The 10513-nt window shown below is 37.5% G+C and overlaps 1 protein-coding gene across 1 annotated transcript; it reads right to left on the bottom strand.

Annotated features, from left to right (window-relative positions):
- Positions 1-809: 809 nt before the first annotated feature.
- arpc4 (actin related protein 2/3 complex, subunit 4) lies at positions 810-8086 on the bottom strand. Its single transcript, XM_083972459.1, has 6 exons — positions 8031-8086; positions 6547-6665; positions 5274-5385; positions 4309-4404; positions 3454-3624; positions 810-2753 (listed from the first exon to the last, which is right to left on the bottom strand). The coding sequence occupies exons 1-6, from the start codon at positions 8031-8033 to the stop codon at positions 2748-2750; spliced, it is 507 nt and encodes a 168-aa protein (XP_083828585.1). The 5' UTR covers positions 8034-8086; the 3' UTR covers positions 810-2747.
- Between the last annotated feature and the right edge of the window lie 2427 nt (positions 8087-10513).

Genomic DNA, 10513 nt, shown 5'->3' with positions numbered 1-10513 from the left:
TTTGAATTGTTTTAGTCGTCAGTCAACTTCATGGTGATGTTTTGCCGGTTTTATATATCGCAGAAAAGATTACTCCTCTACAAACATGTCATCAGAAAGCGAGACGAGATTTTAAGAAAACTACAATGACTAAATATATGACTGGACCAACAGAATTTTATTTAACCGAGTTGCACATGCATTTTGAAATGTTTTATTATAACTCTTTACATGCATGATGTAAGCATGAGCTTTTAAAGCAGATATCAGCTTCACGGCCGTTTCGGCTAATGCTGCGTTCAAGGCAGGCTTTTGAAACCGTAAGTTACAGCTTCAAGTCACAACTACGACTTGGTAGCGTTCCAGGTAACCCGTAGCTCGTGTTTTTACCATCCTGTTGTCTGTGAAAGTTCCCTATAACGGCCACTCGTAACTTCCGACCCGTGAACTCGTACCAGATCGAACTGGTATGACTTCACAGGAAGGAAAAACACAAAGTACGAGTTTCTTTGAACGCACCATGAGTTAGCAGCCCCCGCCCTTGTCAGGCATCAATTGGTCCTCGTGCTACGTCACCACATTCACGCGCATCCCTTGGCTGCACACACAGCCCTTCATGCCGTTCTCTCTCCTCATTGGATAACACTTGTATCCCACAAGGAAAATTTTCTCCTCGGGTTACAGCAGAGCAGAGTGACGGAGAGACTCGTGTTTAGGCTGAAATACTTCATGTAAGTGATTGCTGACGGAAAATAGGACTATTTAGGACTTATATTAACAAAAACATTCCACTGATATCTGCTTTAACTTATTCTTCGACAAATTGAAACTAAAATGTGTCATGGTAATTTAATTTTGTTTTATAATCTGTAAAAAATATTTTCCAAAATGTAAATTCGTCTCGACCTTTGTAATTTTACTTTGCACCTCACGGCCGCCGTAGTTTTTGGATCATGTTTGAAAAACATCACGACTCTGAACAGAAGATCTGAATAATATTTCCTGACCGCTGTGAAAAACAAAGACACAGAGGAGCTTCTTCACTTCCTGTTTTTCCTTTTAAATGGTCGTAGATTTGTGTTAAAAACAAAACAAAAGAAGCTTGTGAGAGAATGAACAAAAATAAATAAATCTTGAAACATTCCCGAGGACCAACGTCTGGAAACATCAGACACTTTTTCCTGTTAAATGTAGCTCGAAGTCTTGAACTTTGTGGAGTTTCTGTGTTTTTTATGAAATATGATGAAAGTTTGACACTTAAAAAGCAGCTGAATCGTTCTGATCTGAACCTGTTAATATGAGGGATTGTGTTACCGTACACACGCGTTTGTTTGATGTGAAAAGAAATGTGTTAAAACAGTTTGTTGATTTTGTTTTTTTGGAGAACTCTATAATGATGATTATTCCTGAAATATCACAGATTTGATATTAACTGTAAATAACTTGTATGAGAGGATGAATCCCGATGCCTTCGTTCGTCTGCAGCTGTCTCAGTGAACCTCGGATGTTTTAGGGGGAAAAGACAGAGAAACAATAAATAATAAAAAAAAAACAATAAAATACAAAGTAGAATGTTTTTATTCATCTTCACGTACATCAACTGTAACGATCCATCTACTAAAGGGTTAATGACTCTATGCACTATGACGACTCTACAACGACTACAGGTTGATTGCCTTCATGGGTTTTTTTTTTTTTTTAACGTCTGTTGTAACAAAACATAGCAAAATGAAATTTATGTGCATATAATATATATAATATATATGTATTTAAAAAAATTAAATTATCTGAAAACATCCACATCCCTCTGTGCTCACTAATATCTGTTTTTTTTTTTTAAAGGACCAGCCCGACTAATTCTATTGTTTCTAGAGCCGTGGTTCCCAAGCTGTTCTGATCGATCAATGTGATGAGCCAATAATAGGTGGTTTAATTTTGATTATTGAACATTAACAGGTACGGAAGCAGCGTGTTGCATTCACTTTGCTCCGTTTTTCCGGGGAATTTTTTTTTCTGACTTAACGAGATTTCAAAATCCTGCGAGAAGCTCCCACCTGCAAGTGACATGAGGACTGATTTCAAAATAAAGGCGCTACCTCAGACTGCTCTGATATTTTCTGAGTGAGTCTCTCTGTAATAACAGGTCGTCTCCTCTCAATATCAACCTGAATTTAAAAGTGTATAAATAAGAAGATGAGCCGGCTTTTCCTTTGAAAATCTACATCAACGTGCAAAGGTCACCTTTATTTTGAAATCAGTCCTTACGCACTCTTCCTGTAGTAGCACAAAACAATGACGGAGATAGCTCAAACTTTTAAATGGAGCATATACATACGGCATCATGGATCTAATAGATCTAATAGATCCATGGTGAAGTGGACGTTATTTGAAGGTGGGAGCTTCTAGCGGGATTTGGGGGAAAAAAAGAATTACTCAGAAAAACAGAGAAAACATTACACAGTAAAACAGGAAAATAATTTACTCTGAAAAACAGAAAGAGTTACTCTGAAAACAGAGCTTTTCGGTGGGAACCGCGGCTGTGAAAGCAGATTTTAATCCGGTCTGGTCTGAATATTCATTATATACAAACGTCAATATTCTTGAGCACAGGGGCGTTTTTTTTTTTTTTTTAAGGTTAAAGGGCAAAACCTCATTGGCCAGTTCGTGTTCGTCTTCACGTCTTTACTTCCTCCGTCATCGTCTCTGCTCCGTGATGTGAACACGCCGGCGACGACCTGAAGACGGTAACAGGAATGTGGTCGTCCACCTCAGAACTGCAGGAGTCAGAGCAGAACAGGAAAAAAATCTATTACAATAATACATTTTACATATTGAAAAACTATTTTAGCACAAACTGAAGCAGAATCAAAGCTCTGGTCACTCACATATAAAAATACAGACGAGTTTTGCAATCACAAGACAAAAAAAGCTTGTTTTTTTTTGAGTAAATTTTTCTGTTTTTCAAGGTATTTTTTTCTTCTGTTTTTCTGAATTAACAAGATACTTCAAAATCCCACCTGCAAGTAACATCAAGCTGAGCTTCAACTTTGTTTTGCGGTGTTATTTCAGAATAAAAGCCTAAAAGACTGCTATTATTATATATATATATTATATATTTTCTGAGTGAGTCTCTGAGGTGGAGTTCTGTAATAACAAGTAATTTCCTCTCAATATCAACCTGAATTTACAGGGAACACGGTGAGAATAAGAAACATTAGTGGGCTTTTCCTTTGAAAATCTACATCACCTCGCAAATTATGCAATTGAATCCATTTTGGAAGGTGACCTTTATTTTGAAATCAGTCCTTACCCGCTCTTACTGTTGTATATTCATGTAGCCGGATTTAATAGATGGTTGATATGATTGTGACTCAGAATTATTACTTAGAAAAACTGGAAAAAATACTCTGAAAGTAAAAGTAATGGAAAAATAAACGAGGTAGAAAAACAACAACGACGAGGACGAGGACGTACGTTCTTGAGGAACTCCTCGGCGACGATTCGAGCTCTGGCGTTGACCGACAGCTTCATCTCGCTGATCTCTTTGTCGATCTCCTCCATGAAGTGAATGACGAAGTCGACCAGTTTGTGTTTGTACATCTGCTCCGTGTGGAAGTTGGTGATGAGGAAACTGATGTCGTAGCCCTGCAGAGAGAAGAGAAAGAAGGATTTAATGACCAAACATGAGGATTAAATATGAAATGTTTTGTTTTCTGCTGCTTCCATTAAAGAACATTTTGTAAAATCTATCACAATTCAAGTTATTTTATTTTTGTTCCACATCATTTTAAATTCAGGTTCCTGTGATTTTCTATTAAATACATCATTAGACAAGTATCATTTTCTCAAAGTCCTTATTGTCCAGTGGTGACGGTGTGTGCTGTCCTCTTCCTGGCTTCTATAATCAATCCATTTTCCCATTTGTCATTAATTTAAATGAAAATTAAACACCTAATCACAATTTATGTGTCAGTTTTCCCATAAATAACAAATATCTCAGGTTCCTGGGACTTTATCTGTGTATCTGAGTGAAAGACACAAAGCTCCACTCTCTCAGCCTCAGACAGTGAAACATGACAACATAACGATTAAAAACATAAAACAATAAAAACAAATAAGTTGAATTGCTCCGGCGCTTTATCAAAACGGTTCAACAAGTCAATAAAAACTCAAATTTACATAAACAAATAAAACAATAAACAGATAAAAGAGATCAAATTTGCAGGTTTAACCGTTTGTTGACCAGAGTGACGGCAGCAGAGGGGGGCGGGGTCACCTGAGCCTCAGCGACCAATCAGCTGTGAGCAGAGAGCTGCAGGTGTCACTCACCTCCACTGGTTTCCTCCTCAGGATGAAGAAGTTCTCCGCCCTCATCATCATGAAGCGCATGAACTTGTGACACAGGATCTTCTCGATCTCATCGGCCTGAAGCAGCAACAGACACAGTAGAAACAGTTTTTATTAGTTTTTTATTCTAAATGTGTTTTAAATTGAGCTCCTAAATATCCCTTATGTTGTTTTTATTTATTATTATATGATCTATGATTAACTAGATTGTATTTTGGTCGACTGAGGTTGTTTTTTAAAGGTATAATATGTAGGAATTCCCCCCATCTAGCGGTGCGGTTGCATATCTGAACGTATTATTGATGTTGCATTCACGTGAAATGGGGCAGACGTCAGACAGACAACAGATGCTGCATGTAACAGGATAAACAAGCGTCTACGTAAACAAGTGGTCCGCCAGCACGAGGCAAAACAATACAGGCCTGACAACATGTTGTCATGGTGATGTGGTATTGTTTTACCGTCTTTCTCTGGTGGAGTAAAATGACGTCCGGTTGGTTTGCCGACGGCCGTCTGCCTGACTGCACCTGAATGCAACACCAGTGCCTCCGTCCTTCCTCACACTACACAGTGGTGACAGTTTTAACAGGCCGAGCCCACAGCTCCGCTGAGTTTCCGTGGTTACCTACGGTCTCGCTGCCACTCGACGTAAAAAATGGCGATGCAACATGGCCGCCTCGGTTCGGTGCGTCGCCCACTTATGTATCTGTAACGACTTGTAACAACTCATTCTAAGGAACCAGAAAGCTTTCATTTGTATGCGGCTGTGATTCCACTTCAGTGAAATACGTATTTATGAAAGACATATTTGATTTTTGCTAATAAAAAGCCAAATAAGTTACACACTGGGGCTTTAAATGTGCTTTATAAATAAACTGTGATCTGACTTTGAGTTATTTACATTTAACAACATGAACCAGTGTGTTGTGTTGTGTCATGTGACCGACCTGCTTGACGGCGATGCTGACTCGGACAGAGTTGATGGAGCCTTCGATCAGAACCTTCTCCTTGTCGTTACGGCTGATGATGACGGGCTGCAGCAGCAGCTCTTTACTGCTCCTGAACACACACACACACACAAACACACAGTTAACTTTAGTTTTTAATCTTTAATCTTCATGTTCTGCTCTGATTCCTAAAGGGATACGCCAACATTTTTTTTTTTCGTGTCTTGCCTCACTCCCGAGTCCATGACCAGCAGATAGACACCATCCTTTCGACTGTGCGTGCAGTAACAAGGGAGATAGAGCCGTATCGCCCGTAATTAGCTTAGCTCAAACACTGGAAGTGTATGGGTAGTGTTAGCCTGCCTCCTACCTGAGCTGAAATCAGCAGTCAGAAACTGATTTCATTTTAGCACTAAACTCTGTATATCACTTTATCCACATTTCAAACATTTTTAGGTGAGAAAGTAGCCGTTTAGATCAACAGTGTGTCGTTAATTTGTCTAAATACCAGCTGTTTTGTCAGCTCTGTGACGAAGATCGGCCCGCCGGTTTCTGTTTAGAGTTGCTGAAGAGTTTCTCTGAAGACTTTAGGTGGAGGCAGGCTAACACTACCCATACACTTCCAGCGTTTGAGCTAAGCTAAATAGCGGTGCGCCAGCTCTGCCCGTATCTCCCTCGTTACTGCACGCACAGTCGAAAGGATGGTGTCTATCTGCTGGTCATGGATCGGGAGTGAGGCAAGACACACAAAAAAAAATGTTGGCGTATCCCTTTAAAGAGGAACTATAGTGCTCATTTCAGGAGCTTATGATATGATATTTCATTTCATTTCATTTATTATTCATTCCAATCCTGGGATTGTTAAGGAGCAGGATGGAGAACATGTATAAAACCTGCTCCTTTCTTAAAACAAAACATCATGACAATGCACAAAGACAAATAAAAAATAAAATCCACAACCAATATAAAACCTTCCATCACAACATGTTTCTATGAACGTTAGACGCTAAGTTCCACCACATCTCATTTTATCACCATGTACGGTTTGATATAACATCAACCTCCTTTACTGAAAGTCTGTCAATTATTCACCAGTGGGCTCTTAGACTTTAGAAAAACGACTCAGAGCTCCTGAAACTTCAACACGCTCCTACCTCATGACACGACACCTCCACATCCTCTAGAACTAGTAATATAAACATTTTAAACATGTTTATAAGTCTGAATAAAGCTGAAAAAGCAGAATAATAGATCCCTTTAAGCTCGTCCTCACCTGACCTCCACCTCCGGCTTGTTGTGTCTCTCCACCACCTGAGAGGAGAAGTTCTCCAGACAGAGCGCGGCCTGCAGGGTGGCTCGCACCGCGTTCAGGTACGGACGCAACGTCGCCGTCTGGGGAGCGGGAGAAACCAGGGAAAAGGATTTATTTCAAACTGGGCTGTTTGTGTTGTTTTTATGTTTCCTAAACGTCTTTTAAACAACCAGACCTGATCTGATCTGGTCTGGCTGTTTAAAGAAGAAAAAAAAAAAAAAGCAAATATACACAGCACATTAGTCAAATACATTGTGAATATTTTTCTATGTGTTTTAAATTCAAACTTCAAATTTCATTTAAATATCCAGTAGTTGGAGAAAAGTTCTTCATTTGTGGAATAATCAAAAGTTAATTTTATTTACTTTATCACTATATGGTTAATAATAAATCAATAATAAATGTTTATATAGTATTATAGCTACTACATGATAAATGTTGTTTATTTGACCGGTTTGAACTGAATTTAAATCCACGATCCAAAATCTGATCAGATTAGTTTTGAACAATCAGATCAACACCCGTCTAATGTTCCAGTGAACTGGTGAGAAACTGGTGATAAGATAAAATACATAGATACACGAAAGGGGAACTGGTGATGAATTAACTCCACATTGCTGACATTTTTATATAAGTCAGTCAGGTGATGTCACCAAAATTTCAATTTCCTTTTATTGTCATTGAGCATTAAAGCACAACGAAACTGAAGTGCATCTCTCCTTGATGATTTAAAAAGATAGATTAAAGCAGATATCAGCTTCACGGCCGTTTCGGCTAATGCTGCCGAATGCTTTGTTAATACTGTTGATATATCTGCCCTATGTTTGCATATGCCTTTAACAAAAACCAATACAAATATGTTTAAAAATAAATGAATAAAAACACTGATCATAGTGAAATGAACCCTGAGCTCTCTGTTCAGACTTCAGACCGAGTTGAACGACAGGAAACACTGACAGGACCGTGTTCATCCGTGCAATCAGATTATTGATTATTGATTTCCAATCTGAGGATCGAAGCATGATAGAAATAAAAACAAACTACAACATGATCATGTTTCTGAATGATCATCCAGCTGCTGCAGCATCAACAGACTCAGTTCACCTCTGTATTTAGCATTACACTCGTTACTAAGCAACGACGCTTCGCTAAAGTGCTCCTCCAACCAGCCTGGTGCATCATAATAATTATATATTATATAATAATTATAATAAACAACATATTGTTAATAATTCTGTTTCAGTAAAATCTCCTGTGAGCTCGGAGCTAACTAACAGTTAGCATGTGAGCTAACTACCTGTTCCAGATGAAAACCGAGATGAAACACGGTGCTGCTCTTTAATAAACCGACACAGTTCAGCTCCTCGGGTCGGAACAGACCGGTTTTAACCAGATATAATCTACGTAACTGTTAAAATGTTGTGTTTAAGTCAGATTTCTCTCACCATTTCTCTGTATCAGGGGGCGGCTGAAGGCGGAAGTAGCGTCTTCTTCTCCTCACAGGTTTTTCCTGAACAAACCGGAAGTCCGCGGTGACGTCACCAAGAGTAACCTTATTTGGAAATGTAAAGAGATAACCCGTAAACTGTGGCAAGATATTTGTAGTTTTATTTAGATCATTATCTTCTGACTGTGACTTTAAGTTCCTCTGGCAAAATGTGCTTTTTGTTTTTTAAAGAGTTTAACTAATGTCATTATAATTCTTGCAAAGTTTTACATCCACAAATGTAAATTCGCCTAAGTGAAACCTCTTTTTTGTGTTTTTATAAAAGCACTGGAGTTGTAATTTCAAGTCAACATCTTCTGCTAAAACGATCAAAACTATGAGACTTAATTCAATTAAATTTTTCTTTGCTCGTGACCCCTGGCATATTTTTATTTCTATTTATTTATGCATTCGTTTTCTATGTCTTTTATTTGTTTTTCAGTTATTATTAATGTAATGTGTTTACCCTGTTGTTTCTATGATTACTGCACTATATATGTTTTGTAAATGAGTGATAAATAAACATGAATAAAGAAGCTGATGAAAAGATTTTTTAAAAAGCACGTAAATATTATAAATCTATGATCATCGATGTAACCCGACTACAGTGAAAGAAAAGAAAAAGTACAACAGTTCAAACATATACAGCTCAACGATCAAATAGAACAGAATAGAATTAAAAAAAGAAAGATAAAATAACTATAATTATTAACAATGTTTTTAACAGAAACAAAGAAATAGTAACAAAATCTGTATAAAATAACAGAGCCATAAAACATATTTACAGTAACTCAGTGAGTGACGTTCTAGTTAGACGTTATAGAAGTTATTGATGTAACCAAACAAACTCAGCTTATTGACAGGAAGCCTCTAACTTTAACTCCAGTGTAAAGTGTAAATAATCCAAACTCAGTTTGAGGCTGAAGTTTGGAGCGTTGACCTGAGTATTAATCAGAGTTAGTTCACACCCACTTCTATTTTTAGGTCTGATGAGGAAAAGCAGGTAGAGAGCAGGACAGGTAGGCAAAGTACCTGTTCACCAGCTGACACTAATCTTGTATGTAAAGCACTTTGGGTCAACACCTGTCGTTTTTAAATGTGCTCTAGAAATAAAATTGACTTGACTTGATCACAACTGCTGGGATGTCGAGTTTTAAAATGAAACATAAGGAAGCTGTGATTGTTAATGTTAATACATTTATGTTGAATAACTTCATTTAATGCTTCATGTAACTCTTCTATAATCATGTTAAAACCTTTACGTTCAATGACTTCATGTAATTATTTTGTGGAAATGCTGTGTTACAGTTTTTCTCGATTGTTTACACACATTTTCTGAAAGCATGCCTCATACTCTCAGAACTCTACACACAAATCCAAAAACACACACACACAATGGGCAAGACCCCTTACTTCTCCTGCAAAATGAAACTTTACATTCAAAACAATGTTATTTCTTCTCAAAATGCTATTTTAGTTTCAAATGACACACACAAACCATCATATGACTAGACATTTATAAGAACCAGTTGAACACTGATGTGCTCAGTGTAAAACACTATGATGAATGGAAAACACTTCTACTGCATTCATCATAATGACTTTGGCTTTTTTTTTCTTCTTTTTTTTTTAACTACAGACATTACATGTATAAATCTGTTGTAAAATTTTAGAATATTGTTTTTATACTCAGAACACTCAAATACACGGTAACAAATGAAATGTGTGAAGACGCGGCCGAGAATTTTGAACAACAGTGTGTCATTTGTGGAAACAAGAGTTTTTCTTCGTGAAAATTGAGCCAAATGCAGAGAATTGTGTGTAGTGTTTTGAAAAAAGTCTGTTTTAGAACTGCAATTTGAGTGTAAAGCAGGAATTGTGCTTGTAGTTTAGCCAAACTGGTTCGGGGGGGTTGGTGCATGAGTTAGATGTTGAGGTCATTGTGTCTCAAGTACCAGAAATTGTGTGTAAACAATTGAGAAAAGCTGTAATTGTCTCAGTTTGATTTAATGTGGAGCCCAGGAAGAAGAGTCTTCATTTCAATGAAGACTACTGGGGATCCAAAAGAAACTCTTTTCATGTCAAAACAGAGTTTCACTCGACACAAATAAAGTTTCATACTAGATTTCAAACTTTGTGGAGCAAAAATCAGTGTCTATAAGTTTAACCTTCTTCTTCCTATACATTGTGTGTGTGTGTGTGTGTGTAATATAGAAGTAGCAGAACATCAGGTGGTTGTGAGTCATACTGTAAAGGTGTTAAAGCTCTGAACCTGTTCGTCCTGCAGCTGAAACCAGACTGAACCGGCTTGTAGAAACAGAAACAAGACACGTGCTGCTAAAACCGTCGATATATTCAAGAGGTTTATTATTTGACATCCCAATTTTTTTCTTTTACAACATCATTGGCATCGCAGTGATTTTTTTCTTTTTCTTGTTTTTT

The sequence above is a fragment of the Trachurus trachurus genome, assembly GCF_905171665.1.
Source record: "Trachurus trachurus genome assembly, chromosome: 5".
NCBI lineage: Eukaryota > Metazoa > Chordata > Actinopteri > Carangiformes > Carangidae > Trachurus > Trachurus trachurus.
The sequence above is the reverse complement of the archived record's forward strand: the minus strand, read 5'-3'. Positions and strand labels throughout refer to the sequence as shown.